This window comes from Meriones unguiculatus, chromosome 7 (assembly GCF_030254825.1).
Source record: "Meriones unguiculatus strain TT.TT164.6M chromosome 7, Bangor_MerUng_6.1, whole genome shotgun sequence".
NCBI lineage: Eukaryota > Metazoa > Chordata > Mammalia > Rodentia > Muridae > Meriones > Meriones unguiculatus.
In genome coordinates this window covers 14,807,014-14,827,395 of record NC_083355.1, presented here as the reverse complement: position 1 = coordinate 14,827,395, position 20,382 = coordinate 14,807,014, and the positions used below count along the sequence as shown (strand labels likewise).

The 20,382-nt window shown below is 46.1% G+C and overlaps 1 protein-coding gene across 13 annotated transcripts in view; it reads right to left on the bottom strand.

Moving 5' to 3' along the window:
- Positions 1-539: 539 nt before the first annotated feature.
- Positions 540-20,382, bottom strand: part of Bptf (bromodomain PHD finger transcription factor) — a 106,755-nt gene continuing 86,912 nt past the window's right edge. For 5 of the 13 annotated variants that reach the window (XM_021634294.2, XM_060386516.1, XM_021634295.2 and 2 more), the window contains 10 exons: positions 17,946-18,180; positions 16,338-17,215; positions 15,115-15,197; positions 14,678-14,903; positions 11,216-11,574; positions 8,762-8,935; positions 7,860-8,052; positions 7,058-7,142; positions 5,529-5,715; positions 540-1,420 (listed from right to left, as the gene is read on the bottom strand). In XM_021634294.2, coding sequence (XP_021489969.1) covers positions 1,384-1,420; positions 5,529-5,715; positions 7,058-7,142; positions 7,860-8,052; positions 8,762-8,935; positions 11,216-11,574; positions 14,678-14,903; positions 15,115-15,197; positions 16,338-17,215; positions 17,946-18,180 — 2,457 coding nt within the window. In that variant the 3' untranslated portion in view covers positions 540-1,383. The other 8 variants (XM_021634297.2, XM_060386517.1, XM_060386519.1 and 5 more) reach the window with 4 other exon arrangements.

Sequence of the window (20,382 nt, the reverse complement as noted above, 5' to 3'; positions counted from 1 at the left end):
TACAGACTAGTGCAAAATCTAGGAAAACATCTGCGAGGCTGCACGGCCCAACTCCAGCTGATTCGCACAACACAGTAAGCAGCGCAGAGGGGAAGGTGAGCGCGCGGGCAGGAGGGACATGCGGATCACGCCTGTCAGCTCTGTCCTCCACCCTGCTTTGTGTGACTTCACTACCGCAACAAACCAAACCAAAGGAACCAACAACAAGAGAGGCCACGGTCATCTAAACACCCCTCACCCCTCACAGGGAGCTGGCTGCCACTGGGAATTTGTCTAGAATCACAGAGGGTGGGGGATGAAGGCAACCTGCACTGTGTCAAATTCCCAAGTGATTACAGTTATTACAGCATGAGCAAGTGGTGCGCGGGGTCAGCTCCCTGGAGATTTCCTGATGTGGTTGGTGACAACGGGCTTAGGAAAGGAAGGGCCTCTGCTACACTGGAGAAACGCAGGCCTCTGCCTGTCATTCCTGGCGGCCATCCCTGTCCCCACAAAGGCTTACAGGTAATCATTAGCGCACATTCAAAGAGACCTCCATCTGGGGGAGAAAAATGATCTCCATTTATTTCGATTCATATACATCCATAGTTGAATTTTAATACAAAAAGAAAAAAAATTAGAATCTGACAAATGTTTACAAACAAGATACCTTCAAATAGATTTTGCTCATTTAGCCCGGTGCAGAGTAAATGACAGTCTGTACTGGTGTAGTCAAGGCAACGAAGTCTGTAGTCCAGGACCACTTAGCCCAACCTTTCCGTAAGCTTCGTTTGTGTCTACTGTGAATGATAGACTCACTGTTGATTCCCAGTTGTGTGCACATGTGTACATAGCAGCTCCTTTCATAGAAAGAAAAGACACCTAGAGGTCGCCTTGTACGTCACCTACAGGAATCATGATAGATACACGATGGATACACGTGACCAGGGCTGGATTTTATAAGAAAAAATAATTAGCTGACAAATGAGGGCAGCAATAAAAAAGCGTCTTTTTTGCAACAATAAATAAATACAGTCAAAGTTTTCTGTGAGACTCTAAGCAGCTTCTTCACTGAAGAGCAGAGGTGGCATTTCCACGGAGTTACACTTGACCCCATAGTATCTTTTTTTTCTTTCTTTTTTTTTTTCAATAAACAAAGTTTCCTGCTTCTGCCACAATAGCAAAGCCATTTGCTCTTGACAAGACAACGGTGTCGTTGACTTTGCTTTTCCTTTGTCCGTTGGACAAAATTGGCCAAGAATACAACTGGATTGTTGTGACCAATAGGAACGAGGTTATGGTCAAGTCTTGTCAGGGTAGCCTGACTGAGAACATCTGGCGCTTTACTTTATAGTTCAGAGCGCCAGCCTCTCGCTGTGTCTAGCTTAGGTGACACGCTGAGCTCTAAGGAGCTGTAGACTGCAGCTTGTTGTTATGAGACCTACAGAATACAGAAAAAAGGGGACAATTAAGCACCCTTCATTTTTGAAGCAATGATACTTTTTGTGGATACCAAGGCCAGTCTGGGGAAGCAGGCATGCTCTTTCACTCGTCCTTGGCAAGCATTTATAAGGAAATTGACAATTAAGAAATCTTTAAGCTACAGTATTAAAACTTTTCACTGTACAGTAAACATGGTGGCTCACTGGAAAAATCCAACGTTTAAAGATATATAATATATAAGTGAATATATATTAAGATTACATCATTTTCAACAAATGGGACAAATAAAACATTTATAGACACATTACGGTAGTAAAAGGTGTGTGTGTGCCTGTCTATTTACAATATGCAGAAAATGGAAAGCTCTATCAGAAGACAATGGCAATGTTAACATCACATCTTTCTATTCAAGCCCAGAAAGTCTTCCTCTTTTCACAGTTTTAGTCACAACTTGTTAGTGACTAAACTACTGTCCAGGCAGCAGGACTAACTCAAAACTCTCTATCGCAGTAGCAGTAAGTACAGTGTCCCCAGCAGTCATAATTCTTTAAACACACTGTCCAACATGGCTGCCAGAATAAAACTTTTATGTATCTACATATCTGTATTGAGCATTAAAAAATTATATTAATTAGTTTCAACTTTTGGGAGGGGAATTTTGAATTAGGTAATCACATGGAACAATAACCAGTGACCTCAGCATCCAGTTCTGATTCCAGTTAAAGATTCACACTAAAGATATCACAATCTGTAAGAAAAGACAGAACATGGGTGGCATAAATGATGAATCAGAACAAAGTCATGAGAATAATGTGCACACAATCTTGGAGATCACAAATTAAACATGGGAGGTGTGGTCAGGTTAACAGCAAAGAAGGAGGAGGGCTTAAGGACCTCCCATGATGTGCTAGCCTAAAACCAGGAGAGCAGAAACCACTTCCACACAAGTCTTTATGTTGAATGCACTGGAGCAGAATTGAGCAGCCTTGAGCCACTGGAAGCAAGTTGGTGGAAAGATGTCCTGGGGATCTGATATTATTCCCTCTCTCTGGTTGCTAAGCCTCGATCTTCTTCAAATCCTTTTGTTTTGCTACAAGCCCCAGGACTGCCCCCTCCATCCCCCGCCCCATTCTGCCTGCAAGTCTGGCAGCTTGAGGAGGACTCAAAGCACCCAGCTTCCAGATGCCTGCTCCTTCCAAAGGCCTTTTGGAGTTTTAAAAGGTACTTTCAGAAATTTGACCACAGCACGAACTGTACAAGCTGTGAATGGGAAAGCCCACAGGGGCCTGTGAAGGGAGCTGTGGCCTCTGCTGCGGGGCAACTGTTTCCCCTCCTGCTTCCCTTTCTGAGCCTACTATATCTCCCTACAACTTGCAGCTGTCTTCAATACCTCCTTAGGCTGCTCTGAGAAGATGAAGCCCTTTCTCTGCAGCACCTAGTCATTTGCTGAGAAAGTGTTTTCTCATCCTCACTTTGTGTGTGTGTGTTAATTCAGTGTTATGCTTTTCGGACTCTAATCAATTATCTAATGTCTGAACCCTCTGCTCTCCTGAGACATTCCTATCGCTTATCTGCTGTCATCTTCTGACCTGGACATGTGGTGCACATACTGGCTCTACAAACGTCACTTAGGTTCTAGGCATTCTCAACTGGTTGCTGGGACCTCTTGTTTCTTGGACTAAAGGCCTTGTTTTCCTTTCATTTCCTTTGTTTTTTGAGACAGGGTCTTACTCTGTAGCTGGAATAAGATGTGTGCCACCAAGGCAGGAGCCACCATTCCAGGCACTCAAGGTCTTGTTTCCTTGATGCTCTTATCTCTGGTAAAGCACGTCACAGCAACCGGAGAAGGCCCTTTCCTTACATCACCAACAAAGCGTCCCGCATTCATGCTGTACACATGCAAGCTGACAACCAAGTTTTCTGAAGAGCTGGGATGCAGCCTCTCTCCCCTTACACAGACTGGCCAGCAGTCTAACCCTTGCTGCTCACAGGTGTTCTGTCCCACCTTCCAGAAGCTTCTTTTAGCCTGGCCATTTAGCGTGGTGGTTGTTTCCCACCTGTCCCTTGCCTTGGCATACTGATCAGTGATCTCTCTCTGCGAGGATGCAAACTGCAGAGGAGAAGCCTCCTCACTACTCAGCGTCCCCAAGGCAGTGCAGAAGGGTTCTAGACAGCTGGGCTCAGTGCTCAGTGAACAATGGTCCTGAATGTTTTGATTTTTGCCAGTAATCTTTTGATCATTTCCTTCATCTTCTCTGCTCTTCTGGACATTTCACTAAGTTGGGCGTAGTAACATTTTTATTTCATAATCTTCATGACATGAACTTTTATCACTTACACTTGTCTTTTCCTAATCTTTCTGTCTTGGGCAGGTTTTGTTTATCTCAATAATGAACTCAGCAGGGTACAGGTGCAGTACATTAGACAGTTTCCTGGGACACAACTCAGGGATGTGACCAGGCTGTAAACAGCTTGGTTCTCTCTGGGCTCTACTTTTCTGTCCCACCCTGGCCCTTCCCTTTGCAAGTGCAGGCTTTCCTGGGTATCTGGCTACCCTCTTCATAAGAACAGGGTTCAGACTGGGTGTCAGCAGACTCAGCCACATGCCCAGAGCTTACTGGAGGGCAGCTACTACTCTGCTATTTGAGACAGGGTATTACTGGGTCGTGAACTTGAGTTCCAGCTACTCTTGGCTTTAGATATAATGAGTTTTTTAGTGATCCAAGTGACATTCTGGGGATGGTTCATTTTTGTTCTGGGAGGCTGGCCTGCTCACTGTAGTAAGGTAAGCAGCATTCTCTCCGGCATCCAAGTACTAGCCACCAGCACCACCTCCAACAGAGATGAACGGCTCTTTGTTTCTCTGTGGTTTTCTATGGAATCACCATATCTGAGGTTCTCCAGGCAATGTGCTGGGACCTCTGCTGAATTCTACACAAGAATTTGGATTAGGTATGCAGTGGACTCACGAACTGATGTTTTCCCATCTGCTTACTATTGATGAGAATTCAGTGTGCTCTTTACTAGGAACCTATCTTTTGAAAACCTCATCCACTATGTCTAAAATACAGCTCTTCCTATGGGAGAAGAAAGACAAAATGGACCCAAGGCATTGCCGGTGTGTGAGGTGGGAGAGCCCAGGGCTGGAGAACTCAACCAGTGCTATCCCCCAGCTTTACCTTGGGCTCACAACACCAACTCTGGTACTCGGTATGGAATCCAGAGAACACAGAGGAACAGGTCCCAACCTGTCCAAGGTGGACAGGACCTGAACAGCCCAGGACTGATTGAGCGGGCGGGTGGGTGTGGTAAGGTGAATGATGATTCTCAAGGCTGCAGAATGACAGCAGTGACTGGCTGTGACCACCTGAGAGGCACCAAGCCTTGACAAGGAGGAAGAGCTTCATGGACTTGAGATGGGGGTGAGGCTGAGAAACAGAGGGACACAAAGGTCACAGCTGGAAGACTTCATGCAGAGGTGCTCAAGGTTTTTATGGTTCAGAAAAACTGAGAGTTACAGTCTAGCACAGCCTAGAGAAAGCACCCAGAAAACCAGCAGCTGACCATTTCTAAGGTGCAGCACAGATAACCCAAGCACAGCATTGTTAAGCCCTGTTTGCTGGGTTTCTCCTTGGGTGGTTTGAGGGGAGCCAGAGCTGTCCCTGCTTACCAGGAGTCAGCAGACAGACTCCTGCCAACAGCATGTCACACAGTGACTTCGTGTTAACCACATTAACAGACACAGGCCTTTCTCGTTACTGTGTCTACTTCCGTTCTGAAGAGCAGAGCACAATGCCATGCTCTTTTTTTGTTTGTTAGTTGAGACAGGGTCTCACTCACTATGTAGACCAGGCTGGTCTAGAACTCTATGTAGACCAGGCTGGCCTCAAACTCACAAACTCATCTGACTCCTGTGTGCTGGGATTAAAGTTGTGCACTGCCATGCCTATAGCATAATCCCGTACGTAGTCTTGACTTTGTGGGAATAGTATTTTTCTGTCTGAGGAACAAACTCAGTAAGGATACTACACTGGCCAATCCTTCAGTAGGGACAGTGCAGAGTTTAAAGAAGGACTTAGTTAAGAACACTGAACACCCGTACTTACCTGCTGGCCTTGAATCCTTTTAGTTTCTGTACAAAGAATGATTCAAGAACTTCTGCACACTGATAAAAGGGGGAGTCACTGGGATTGTAGTAACGGCAGTTATCAAAAATTTTGGTCATATCTGCCACGAACTCTGTCAGCTTTTCATAATACCGTTTTTGTATTCGTTCTTCCATGGTGGCAAGGTCTTAAAAACACAAAACAAAATATTTTCCAAGCTTTAAGGTGTTCCTCCCTGTCTTGCAGCTCCCATGAACTCGACATGTGTGTTTACTTTAAATCCTTCTGAAACTGCTACTCCAGGTCTGGAGGCTGCGACTTGCAAAGAGCATCTCAGTGCTGCTCAACACTGCTTCTGCTCTGGAACCTTGGCTGCTGCTAAGGAGGTTCTTTCATTCTCAGGTAACTACACAGGGCAGGGGTCCACTCACTCCACTCTTTAAGGAAAAGGAAACCATGCCATTGGATCTAAGCATAAATATGTAAAAGAAATTGTCTATCTTTTTGTTGCTGCTGTTTGTTTTGAGAGACAGGGTCTCTCTACATAGCTGTCTGTCTCTTCATAATGATGGTTCTAATGGCTTTGTGTGGCTTAGAAGCTCAATTTACTGGTGCTTGAGAGATGGCCCAGTGGGCAGGGCATCTGGCTGCTCTGCCAGTGGGCCACACAGAGCCATCAGAATCATTGTTCTGAAAGGGCCAAGCATCAACTGTCCCGGGCCTCTTAGTCTGTAAGGCTAATGCTCTGCCACTGAGTGGTCACTCAGCCGCTGACTTAACAGACCCTCCCTCCAGCCTCTTCAGGCTCTCCTCTCTTCTGAGAACACTCCGCTGGCTTTAAAAACACAAGCCTTCTATCAGCTAGAGGGAACGCCTCACCTATGGGCAAATGTTTGTGCTTCAGCTTTTGTAATTTCTCCAGCTGGCATGTGATTCGGAAGTGTGACTGTACGTAGCTGCCCCTCTTTGCTTTGTCACAGCTTTGTTCTTTGCTCAGTTATAGCTTGACTACTAGCGCTTACTCTCAGGGGGCAGGCTCTCCACTGGTGGTCCTTGGACTTGCCTGTTCATCAGGCTGGGCTCACTGACTGCACTCACTTTTTGTTCGGCTGTACAACTCTCTACTCACCTAGTTTTACTGAGTGACTACTGGACTGACAGTTTGTTGTATTTCCAGTGTTTTGCCATCACAAACACTGTTGCCACGAACATACCCTTGTCCCCATGTTAAGCTGCAGGCTCAAAGGCATACGGAAATGGCTATTCCAAGATGGCTGTGGTGCCTTCCTGTAACAAGCACTTGGGAGGTACAGGCAGGAGAAGCACTACAAGTATGCGCAGGCCTGGGCTAAGAGTGCCTATCAAGTCCAGCCTCCAAACACACCTCAAGTATGCATCCAGAGTGACTGATACAGTTCCAGTGTCACCTATATGCCTGAGATACTCTCATGATGCATCAGCACCATGGATGACAGAACATTCGCCCAAGACTTCTGAAACGCACCTCCCTGCTCAGCTCAAGCACTTACCCATCGGCTCTTTAATGACACCGTAATAATCTGGCGCATCATTGGGGTCTACCGGCTCAAGGAAAGGCCAAGCCATCTTATGGGCCTACAACAAACAACAAGTGTCATTACCGTCTGTGAATGCAGTAACATACGTACTAATCCTATTCAGCTGCCTCACGGGGTCAAACCCTGCAAAGTCAAGTGAGCGGCACGTTCCCAAAGTGAAGTTGGTCACTCGAGTGAGGCACAGGTTTTCTTAAATGATCGCGGTTTACAGTCACAGTGCTCCGAGGACCTTCGTGACAGGGGTGGGGCCTACATGACGTCTGTTCCCTGGTTCCTATGCGATGAGCTGCCAGCTGCGGGATGCTGGACCGGCAAGCCCTTCAGCATGCTGGGATGTTCAATCCCTACTGGGTAATGAGGTGGCAGAGTCAGATGCCGAAAAGCACTCTGCCAGGCACTGAGGCTGACTTTCCAGGTCTCGTGACGCTGACTGCAACTACAGCGGAGATTTAACACAACGCCTTGCTTTGACACCCGTTTCCTATACTCCCAATCTTCCCTATTCTTTCATTTCTAGTGAGAGAATACATGGAGAACCCGAACTGTTTTCTCATCTATGTCTATGAGATACAGTTTTCTTCAAAAGCAAAACAGACCAATGCTTAACATGCTCTCGGGTGATAGGTAGGCAACAGCGGACGTGGCACCTTTGGTAAACTTCAGGTCACCGGCACCTGGCAGAAGGCACCTTTTCCAGCTCTTCTCACTGGGCGCTGGGAGACACCCTCAGGTGCAGCCCTCCGCAGCTTCTTACCTGTAAGGAGCGCAGCACCCTCTTCAAGCCTTCATAATCTTTTTCTGTCAGTGGTGTGAGCACTGTCATGGCATCCTCTGTGGACTGGCACTGTGGACAGACATACTCATCAATGAGCTCTGCCTCACTTTGCAAGATGCCAACACAGCGCCCGTGGTACCAGTTCTGACACCGATCACAGCCAATATAAAATCTGCAAGATCCAAAATGGAAATGTGAGGCCACACAGAACAGGCTGCTCCTGCCTAGACTTTACCTTTAAAGACCATCATGCAACTGAAAACTGGCTAACCCCTGGGGTATAAAGCACTTTTAGCATTATGGTTGTTTTACTAATCGAGACTCACACCCCAATGTGTTAACCAAATACTTTGGATATTAAGAACAGTCGTAAACATGAATTTTAAAGTACTGTGCACTACTGGGGAACCAATCTACAGAAAAATACAAAACATTTGATTGACTTTTAAAGCTCAAAATAAGGCCAAAAAAAAAAAAAAAATCTTTCAACATGTCCCGTATCAAATGAGAGTGCAAAATCAGTGAGCTAGTAAAGAGGCACAGCTCACCCCAAGGGTGCTTCTCCCAGCTAGAACGGAGCACCACTTCACAGACAGGCTTTTCATCACAGTACTTTGTTACATATTGAAGAAACGACATTTCCCCCAAGGCAACTCAATCATTCACTAGGAAGCAACATACATTTTGAAGGAGAGAGAGAGAGAGAAAGAGAGAGAGAGAAAGGGAGAGAGAAAGAGAGGGAACAGAGAAAAAGACTGGAAAGGCTTTGTAATGTAGGTGTATAACACACAGCAGAGAGGCCCTGCTTTCATTTTCAGGTAAGTGACCAATCGAGAAATGCGGCTTCCTGAATTGTCAAACAGATGCTCTTATCAACTCACTGTGACTCATCATAAGGTGTCCTGCAGATACAGTACAATTCCTCACTGCTGCCCTCTTGTGCCCGCTTACAATCATTACAGATGTACACATCCATTTTCTTAGCCTCCTTTTCTGTGATGCCAACACATTCTCCATGATACCAGTTAGTACAAAGATCACAGCCAATATAGAACCTAAAAGTATTCACAATGAAAATGACAATGTAGTTGTCATTTTGAGCTGCATGGTATGTAAATCTGTCTTTTCTACCCTGGTTCACTTTCTTACAGAATAATTTCTGCAATGAGTCAGCTATACACCCTGAATGCAACCATCCTACCAAACTACAGCATCTGACACTGTACCAAGGGTGGACACGCCGTCACATCGATTTCAACGAACACACGTTTAGTGAAATATGGGTCTTTAAAAACACACTCAAATTTGAGAAAAAAAAAATTAACAACACACTGATGGTGATGGCTTCCTCTTAATGAATGTGTGTGAAACTGTAACAGGCACAGAAACCAAAAGCCAAAGAATCAAAGACTTACATCTGTCAAACCTATTCTACAGAAGCCATTTCAATACCAGGGCTATTTCTTAGATAGGTTTGAAAATGTATCTCACAATTTAAAATTGGAAACAGAGCAAAGCGCACACACCAAGGACAGTTACAGTACAAGGATCATGCAGGCCAGCCAGGTGTAGAGGACAAATGGTCAAACGTGATATGAGGAAAACTAGGAGAGGTCCATGTATGTAGGCATTCCTGTTCACTGAGCTCGACAAGGGGAGTGAGCGAGGGAGGAAGGTAAAGGAGCCCAGGCTTTGACACGGGCTTCTGGGGAAAGGTCACCAGCACTCTTTAAAATGTCTCTATCCGTGCTGGTGGGAGCTGTGCAGGGAGCTGTGCGTCAATCACAGGCAGCCGGGCTGGCCTTGTGACAACTGGTACCTTCCCAGTCTACCAAGCTGTTTCTGGTAATTTTACCTAGAGGGATGCTGTGTGACTGTGAGGGCAGAGTGAGGTGCTTCAGCCTCTTTGTGGGGACCCTTTCTTCTGAACCATGACGCCCCCATGCCCTAACTCAGGTGAGGACCTGTTGAGGTGCTTTAAATGTTGCCTCTTTAAGGTGCTATTTGGTTTGGAAGGGACTTCAGGGCCCGAGTTTCAATTTTTAGTAATTCTCATTGGAAGCCAGTGACTCGGTGCTCAAACCAGGCTGGTTTGGTCTGAATGTCAGAGAACACTGATAAAATACCGCCTTCCTCCAGCTATGACAAGGGGTGAATGACTCTGCTGTATTGAAATGTCAATGGCAAACTGAGAAAAACAAACAAACCAAACCAAACAAAAAAAAATGTGAAATAGCCACAAAATAATGGGCAGTCTCAATAGATCGAGTACAGGTACACATGTGCCTCGTTGTAAGCAGCGTCAGTATCCCAAGAAGGTTTCATCAAAATGATCTGCTGTGGATCAAACACTATGTCAGCTAAAGGCTGACCTGCGCCTAATGTTCCCCATCCTGGGTATGTTTAAGGGATCCTCCGGTGTGTTTTACCTAAAAGAGAGGCACATGTACTTGTACTAGCCTATAGGGCAAATTAGTTCACAGGGTGCCACTCTTTACATGATGGATAGTCACCAATGAGGGACACACATTGCAAGTGAAGACGGCTACACTCTGCTGAGTTCAACAGGCAGCTTGGCCCCAGCAGGGATTCCACTGACATTTGCAAAATGATGGTGATTTAGGAACCACAGAGAGGTTTCCGTATCACCACATACACAGACAGTAAGAATTTTTAATTCTGAATCTTTTTTTTTTTTGGGTAAAGCACAGTTAAACTTGTTGTATATTTATGGAATAGTATCCCTAAAAATCTTACTATGTCACCAAATGCAAGTCATGACTGTCAAAAACAGCTGCCAATTGCCACGCTCTTCATTTTTTGAGTGTGATATAAAAGGAACACTTTATGTACTTTTTTTGGGTTTTGTTTTCCAAAGACAGTGGAAATTTAGACAACAATATTAGGCTGCAACTTCTTTTTCATTATTTATTTATTTATTTATTTATTTATTTATTTATTTTGCGGTCTATGTTTTTAAAAGGGAACCGATGTCGCCTTTGGGTCATCCACTTTGGGATGGACTCTGGGCTTTGGCCATCACAGAAAGGAGGCCAGGGCGCACTGGGATGATGGCCTTCTGCAAGATGCAGTGCTGGCAGATTAAGAGCGAGTCCACAAAGACCACTGGGAAAGCAAAGAGGCCACAGCAAGCTTGTTTTTGACAGAAAAGAACATCGCTGAGGACAAGCCAGCCCCGTAAGCGTGTGGAACAGCACCCCACTGCACTGCTGTTAAGTCAAATAGTCGATGAAGCCCAGCCTCACACTGGCTCACCCTCTCCCAGTGCTGCCAATCGCTCACTCAACAGCTAAGCTGAGGGGAGAGGCACGTACTTAGACTCGTCATATGGCGTCTTGCAGATGCAGTACAGCCTTGTGTCCTTTTTGGCCTCCTTGGAGGTGGTGGAGATCATCTTCTTCTTTTTGGACTTGGAGTCCCTCTCCTCCTCCCGCTTCCTCTTCTGGGAAGCGACAGGCAGTGGGGCTGTGGGGTGGCCTGCAGGCTGCAGACTGTGTGCTGAGGGAGGCGAAGGAGGAGGAAGAGGAGCTGGAGGGGCAGCTGGCGCTGACGCTGGCACTGGTGCTGGTGCTGACGCTGGCACTGAGGGTGTGGGTACTGTGGCAGCACTGACGTGTGTCACCTGTGCCATATCTTTCTCCTTCTTTATTTTCAGGTCTCTCTTCAGCTCTTCCTGTGGTCAGTTAAGACAAACAAATGATCACCAGGGTTACATGAAGGAGCATCCTGGACAGGAAGTAGACACTATCACCTGCCAAACAGCTCTTTGGTTTTTGTTTTGTTTTGGTTTTTTAAGACAGGGCTTCTCTGCGAAGCTTTGGCTGTCCTGGACTCACAGAGATCTATCTGCCTTTGCCTCCCAAGCTCTGGGGTTAAAGGCTTGAGACACCACCACCCAGCTTGTTTTGGTTTTTTTAAGATATGGTTTTCCTTTGATATCTTAGAATTCGCTGTATAGACCAGGGTGGCCTCGAACTCTGCCTGGTTCTGCCTCTCACATCCTAAACTAAAGGTGTGCACCACTACTGCCTGGCTCAAGTAGCTCCAAAGAGAATCAGTCTGTACATGAACTGAACACAAGGCCTAAAACATGGCCTGGCCAGCAATAAACAGCATGAGAGATGGACTGTCTGTGTTTACCAAGCTTTGTTTAGACTTAAGACAGGGGACCCAGGCAACAGCATTTTCTAAATGGGTTTGCGGTCCCAGTACCCACTATAGGAACAGGAGGATCAAAAGTTAAAGGTCCTCTTCTGCAACACAGTGAGTTTCAGACCCTATCTCAAAACAAAACACCCCCCCGCCCCAACAACATCCTCTAAAAGACATTATTTTCTCTATATAGGTTTGGCCATAAATTGGAATCCTGGGCTCCAGAGAGCGGTTCAGTGGGTACAAATGCTTGTGGCAAAGGACTGATGGCTTGAGTTCAATGCTCAGAAAGCACAATGCAAATGTAGCAGTTTACATCACTAATCCCAGCATTACTACTGATGAAAGACAAGAGACAGAACTACCTCAAGTCTACCCTGGACAGACAGACAGACACACACCCTCTCTCTCTTAACCTCCTCTCTTTCACACACACACACTTTTTTAGAGTAGAGTTAACAATATTTTCCTTCCCTTAAAATAACAAAAAAGAAAGCAGGTATAGTGGTGCACAACTTTAATGCCAGCACTTGGGAGGTAGAGGCAGAAGGATCTCTGTGAGTTCGAGGCCAGCCTGGTTGATGGAGTGCCATGGTTCCCAAGCTCTAGGTTACAAACCCTTTCACAGGGGTCCCATAGCAGATATTTATATTATGATTCACAACAGTAGCAAAATTACAGTTATGAAATAGCAATGAAAATAATTTTATGGTTGGGGGTCACCACACCATGAGAAACTATATTAAGAGTCACAGCAGTAGGAAGGACTACTGAGAACCACTGAGTCCCAAGACAATCAGAGCTACACAGCGAGAACCCAAGTGGAAAACAAATCAACCAAACAAAAACAAAAAGATTGTGAATTCAAAGCCAGCCTGGTCTACACAGGGAGTTCCAGGCTAGCCAAGGCTATACAGAGAAACCCTGAGTCAAAAAACCAAAGTAAAACAAATCTGTAGGCACTTGCAGTTTCCCAACTCCGAGCACAAGGTGAGCGAGCATCTGCTCCAGCCACTGCTGCTTCACTTCCCTGCCCTGAAGGACTAAGCAGGCTCCTTCTCCCAAAACAACCATCTGGCTGACCTGTATTGGCTGGAAGCAGCATTTTAAAATGTTAATTTACCCTGGCTTAAAACACAAACAAACAAACAAAAAGCAACAACAACACTATAACCCCATTATTATTATTTTAAATTTTATTTTATGTGCACTGGTGTGAGGGTATCCAATCCTCTGGAAGTGGAGTTACAGTCAGTTGTGAGCTGCCAGGTGGTTGCTGGGAACTGCATCCAGGTTCTCTAGAAGAACAGCCAGAGCTCTTACTGCTGAGCCACCTCTCCAGCCCTCCCACTACTAAGAAGGGCTGTGAGCAACTGCACTAACCTCCTCTAACCCTGCTGCTGCCTTCACTTCAGTTCTAGACACAGAGAGTTCCCAGCAGCTGCAGGGGCTAAGTGGATGGATGGAATCATCACACCTACAGGAGTTTTATAGATTCCCTGGCATTGTGGCTCAGGCCTGTAATCCCAGCATTTAAGAGGGAGGGCCAGGAATTTGAGGCCAGACCTGGGATAAATAGAGATCCAGTTGACATAAACCAAAGGCAGCTTTATACAGATGTTTATAAAAAGACAAAAGGAAAGAAAGGATAAAACCATTCCAAGAATTACTCTCTCTCTGGTTTTTCAAGACAAGGTTTCTTTGTGTGCTTGGCTGCTCTGGACTCATTTTGCACACCAAGCTGGCCTCAAACTTATAGAGATCCGTCTGCCTCTACCTCCCTGAGTGCTGGTATTAAAGGCGTGCACTGCCCCAGCCAGCTCCCTGCATAGTCTCTTAATGTCATGTGTGAAGCTGTAATGTGAATATATGTGATTCTCTGTGAATAACTCTTACCTGAACTGAATCACAGCACAAAGCAGAAGGCTGTAATTTTGCTTTCTGACTCTGCTGTGAAAGGGCACTGTGACAACAGAGGTTCTCTCAGGGTTAATCCTAATACTGGAGACTATAATGCTGTTACAAGTTGTAATATGGTTTTCCTGGGAATGTCAGTGTAACAACTGCATCACATGCAATAATAATTCTGTCTTTTTTCTTGCAGTTTGTTTTTCTTGTCTTTCTCTAATGAATTCCCTGATTGCTGGACCTGTCTGGTTTGTCCTCTGTAGGAAGACCGCCAAGCTTCCAGGTTATCTAATGTCCTCTGTTGGTCTGAGGGGTATTTTATTGAAATGTACAATACACCTTAAAGAATGCTTTCAATACCCCGCTTCTTTTTGAGAAAGCTGTGTAAATTATGCAAGAATGGATGAGCAGAGTCTATAGGATCACTTTCAGGTTAGGAAAAATTGTCTTTATGAGTGGGCACTTGTTTCGTACGTTCATACACACAGTCTTCTTTAAAGCTGTGTTTCCTGATGAGTGGTAGAGACACTAAAAACCACAACACACCCAACACAGCTAAGACGGCTTAGCCCTCTCAGATCTCAAAAAGCCATTTTTACTTTCCATGCTATAGACACACAAATGTAAATTCTAGAAAGCGAGCTGGAATTTTAGGCTTAATAAAAAAGAGAAGGCAAAAAGGTGTGTCAAGATCGGACCCTGGAACAGGATCCTACCTGCACTTGGATCTGCAGCTCTTTGTCCAGGAGCGCCCTCTTTTTCAGGATCTCGGCTTTGAGCTGCTCCTTGTGTTTGAACAGCAGAGCGGAGAGCTTGCTGGCGTTCTGTTTGCTCCGCTTCTGCTCCACACTCTCCTCTCGCTTGCGTTTCTTTGCTGCCTGCTTTTCTTCTTTATCTATCTTATCCAGAATGTACTTCATCACCTGGTTACAGACAATCATTCTAGAGAAAAACACACAACCTCTGTAAAGCTGGCTGTCTCACCCTGAAAAGAAAGGCACCATTTGTCTACATCCCTGGGTGACGTGCAAACTGAGAGCCGAGTGTCAAGGAGCGGCTGACCATGAGCCACTTCTGCGTTAAACCTGGGTAAGACCAAAGCAACACCAAGCTGTACAGACTCGCAGGTGCCCTGGGAGTGCCCTCTCCCTACCTTTGATTTTCTTCTCTTTCAGCTGGAGTCATGGTCTTTTTCTGTTTTAAATGCTCTAGTACAGCATTATGCTTCATCACCACCTTAAGGACAGAACAAATCCATAAATGCGCACTTTGTAACAGACAGTTAAGTTAGCACACAGCTAAAAGTAACCTGTTAGTGTTCCAACTGGTGAGAGCCGTCTAAGGGGCACACCAGGATGAAAGGTGCGGGGCGGCCCCGGGTTCTCACCGTGCGGCAGCTACTCAACTAAGCTAAGCACTTGACGTTGTTCTTTCTTTACCCTAACACTGAAATACAGGGGCAGTTCTTCAAATAAACACGGACATGCAAAGAAACCAACCAACATGTCTGCAATTAAATGGTAAGTAACCCAGCCCCAAATTGCACCCAACTCTCATGCTCCACGGACCTCCACCCATGCTGCCGCCAACAAAAGTCTAGTCTGAAGAGGCCCCTGCCCCATACAAAGATCCGAAAGACGGGTACTGGAGCAACTGTCAGTTTACAGATGAAACAGTCCAAGAGCTGGGATATGAACACGTCAGAGGAACTTGTTCTAGAAGTACTGACTTAAACCTTCACAATCACATACGTGACAGCATTAGTCCTAGCAGTCTCATGTGGCTGCAAAGAGACGGGTTTTAGCTCAGACACCGCTCAGGGAGAAATAGTGCTTCACAGCTCAGTAAGACCTGAAGCTCTTGCCTAGTGCTGATGGGGGTACATGGCCGCTGACAGTGTCCTCAGCACGACTGCAGGTCACCGGCTTCGTTTTGGCAGAGCTCCGGCTGTCTGAAGTGACTTTCTGCCCCCAGACTACACTCCAAGATGCCCCGGCTGCACTACGGACAAGCATCTGGGTTTAAAAAGGTGTGGCAAGTAATGCAAATGAACTGTCTGCCCACAATTTGCTTAGTCGATAAGCAAATGACCGACTGAGACTTGCAAATCAAATGACTTCCAATGAATCTCTACATTGCGAAGGTGGCCTTACCTGCCAGGGAAATGTGCTTTCTAATAAGCACCGATGCTACTCGTACAATAAGGAGGCGGTCCCTCGCTGGAACCGTCAAGCAGTACTTCTGCTCGCCTAAGCTCACCCACCAGTGGCTCTGTCTCTCTCATTCAGGACGTCTAACACAACCAAATCACTAAGTCTACTGCACAGCACAATAATTCACGCTAGCGAACATGCTGCTTTGACTTAATAACTTTACCTGTTTCTGAATGATTTCACTTTGGTTAGAAGCTTGGAGGGTGTGTTCACGCTCAATTTCTATCTGCTGCTTCTTCTTTTGCTGCTGATCCCTGAGTTGCTGAACCCTCTGCAACTGCTCTTGCACACTGGCTGCCTGCACTGTGACCACACTCTGAACATGCTGAGTCTGCACAGCACTGTTTTGCTGAATTTGAATGGGCAACTGCAGTTTGATTTGCTGGGGCACACCACCTTGCTGAGCCTGTATCTGAGCCGCAACCTGCGGCTGGATCTGAGAGAGAACCTGGACTTGCTGGAGCGGAGGCACAGAAATGACTTGGGGCTGCGGCTGCTGTGTTTGTGGCTGAGGACGGGGTGGGGCTGAGACAGTAGCATGATTTAATATCTGTCCTGATGGAAGAGTTTGAGCTGAAGACTGTACCTGGGGCTGTGACTGTGGCTGGCCTTGGGAAGGCGCCTGCAGAGATGTGGGGGATGGAAGTGGAACCGGCTGTGAAGCTGGAGTCTGAACCTGGGGCTGCTGTCCAGGAGTCACTTGGGATGGAGTTGATGGACGTATTCGAGTCAGTGGTGGGCTCTGGACACGAACAGGAGACTGTCCTTGGACATTGCTCTGAGGCGGACACTGTGCTGCAACTTGGGGTTTAGATGGCTGTGCTTCAGAAGGGACATGGGGCGAGACAGGAGGCTGGGTCTGGACTTCAGGCTGCGCTGCGGGTGGGGGGAGGGGCAGGGACTGTGCTGCAGGCTGAGTAGTCTGAGGCTGCGCTTCTGCAGGACTCACACTCGATGATGGTGATGGAGTTTGTGCCAGGGTTGTGGCTGGTTGTACCTGGGGCTGGGGTAATAATTTACTTTGTTTTTGTTCACCTGAACCTGTAAGAAAGAAAGACAAAATGATTTCTGTGACGTAGAACAGAACACCATGGTGAAAGAAGAATCAGAAGGGGATTTCCTGAAGCCGGGAAGTCTATATTTCAGGACAGAAGATGTAAGCCTTGCACTGAGATTCTGCATCACCTTGGCCAGAGAGCTGGGCCATTCCCTGTATGCTCTCCATGTGTCAGCTCGGCATTTTGAGGCCTCTGTCAAGTGTCACTCTTGTGCTATGGCATGGTAACAGTTACTGACAGCTTTTTTTGTTTTGTTTTGTTTTTGTTTTCTAAGACAGAGTTTCTCTGTGTAGCTTTGGCTGTCCAGGACTCTCTTTGTAGACCAGGCTGGCCTTGAACTCACAGAGATCCACGTGTCTCTGCTTCCCTAAGTGCTGGGGTTACAGGCGTGCGCTGCCATGCCTGGTGACTGACAGCTTATAGGAGGCTGACTAAGAGGCATGGGCCTGCAGGACTCAAGCACAGGTTGGAAGCTGGGTGGATTTACTCTCCCTAAGCTCATTCCCAGGGCTCCACCAAGGCTGAACAAGGAGTGCAGGAACAGGTGCCATGGTATCCATTATTCTGTTCCTCCCTCCTTGCTTGCTGTTACAGGGTCTAGGAACAAGGCTTGAAGCAGAGGCTGTCTGTGGCTGTGATGCTGGCGGGAGGCAGAGCGCTGGGCCCTGTGCAATGTGCAAGCCCAGCAACAAGAGGCAACCCCGCGTGTCTACCTGCTGCTGTAGTATTGGTGGTGGTAGTGCTGCTGCTGCTGCTGCTGCTGGCGGCCGTAGCTGCTGTAGTCAGTGGGGTAAAGAGGAACCGCTGAACGGTGCCATTTGGCATTGCAGCTTGCATGAGCTGCTGTCCTGGCCCTGGAAGAACCGTCATCCCCTGAGGTATCAACTGCAACTGTCCAGTAGTCTGACCTTGTCCTTGAATTACTACTGTTAAGCCTTGGTTGCCACCCTAAGGAAAAAGCAGACAACATATACAGTTTCAAATCATGAATCTGTGAAGTGTTTTAATAAAATCATTTATGTTACACCCCAATCCTACAAGAAACCAGAAAAAAAACCCTTACTACTACTTCTTAAGTTTGGATTGTATAGGTCAGAGCTATCAGGTTCAGGTAAAAATCCCTTTTTTATTTTTAAAGATTTATTTATTTATTGTAGATACGTGCTCTATCCATCTGTATGCCTGAAGAGAGCATCAGATCACATTATAGATGGTTGTGAGCTGGGAATTGAACTCAGGACCTCTGGAAGAGCAGCCAGTACTCTTAACTGCTGAGCCATCACTCCAGCCCCAGGTCAAATTCTTATTTCACTCAGTCAATTAACCACCTAATTAATTAAATTTTGTGAGTTTGGCTCTCAGTGGTACCCAAGGATAACCCGGAATCCACTATGACTTAAGCCATCACACCTTATTCTTACTTTAAACCCCTTTTATTCACTCTATTTTATACTTTTGAAACATCTTTATACGTGGTCTCATTCTAGCCTCACACAGCGAGTAAGCTTAGCGGCTTGGCAGAACAAATCTTACTATATTCCATAGTCATTTATTCCCAATTACGAAACTCAGAAGCGTCAAGGTCCATCTAGGAATGGTGGCACACATTCAAAGCTAGCCAGACCCGCGTATTAACACCCTGGCTCAAAAGCAGCAGCAGCTCGAGTGTGTCTTAGCAGCAGAGTGCAAGCCTACTGTTCTCAGGGTCCTAAATCCAATCCTCAGAGCCACAAAAGGAAGAAAAAGTTCCTTGCCAAAGTTAAAGGTGTGAAACCAGAAAGCAATGTCTTGCGGTCTGCTTTTGTTGTACAGTATGAGTATATCAACCTCGCTCTGCTCTATGCTAAGTGCACTAACATGGCTGAATCCAGGGCTTTTCCCTGGGAAGGCACTCCACACACCCAGCTGTATCTGTGTGTCCCCAGAGTCTCAAAGACAGAATATGAGAGCACAAGAGTCAGGAGAGCCACTAAGGTCCAGGAGTTTTGAAAGGGGAACAAGACACCAAGGACTTATCACATACAGGCTTCTGTGTAAAATCCGTCGGTCTAGCACGCCTGATGCCTCAAGTGTGCGCGCTTGGGGGTTGGGTTGGTTGGGGTTAGGAAGCACAGACAGTTCTCTACACTAGAAGTCTGCACTTGGCTGCACAAGCTCGGAATTCCCTCAGCCAGCATCTGTTTGTTTCCTAAGAAATACACATTCTTTGTAGGACCAAAACGACACAAATGACAGATCTAAGTAATAATCACAAAGCAAACACCTATTAAAACACTGCTGTGATGACCATGCAGTACCAAGGAACACGAGGTGCTCTGGCTGCCACTCTCTTCCCTAGAGGAATGGGCGGTTCTTACTGCTGTGATACTGTACCTCTTTAGAGCGTCACTACCCAGGGCTTTATCTTTACTTGGCCACTGTGAATCCTCACAGGAGAAGCAACGTTCGGGGTCTAGAGTTGGTGCAGCACTTTAAAGCATCTGTTCTTTCGAGGACCTGGGTTCAATTCCCAGTATCCACACGTGGCTCACAACTGTCTGGAACTCCAGACCTAGACGACCCCATGTCCTTTCCTGGCCGCCATCGGCACCAGGCATGCACATGGTAGACCTAAACGCAAGCAAGCAGAGCACCCTACACACAAAATACTAAACCTTAAACACAAGCAAGCAGAGTACCCTACACACAAAATACTAAACCTTAAACACAAGAAAGCAGAACACCCTACATACAAAATACTAAACCTTAAACACAAGCAAGCAGAGCACCCTACACACAAAATACTAAACCTTAAACACAAGCAAGCAGAACACCCTACATACAAAATACTAAACCTTAAACACAAGCAAGCAGAGCACCCTACACACAAAATACTAAACCTTAAAAAGAAGCAACATTTGTTTAGAACACAATGGCCTCTAGGTAAAATAAAGCGGTCCTGTACCCTACTCGGTGGCATGGCTTAGTTCTGACAGTTTCAGAATCTTATACAACCATACCGTATGCACTTATTTTAAAATCCTGACCACAACATTTTATTTGTAAGCCACTTCTGTATCTAGCCGTAGTTTCCATTCTGCAGTAATTATCACACCGACACACAGACATTTGGTTCTCTAAGTTACTGATTCTTAAAAACATATTGCTCTG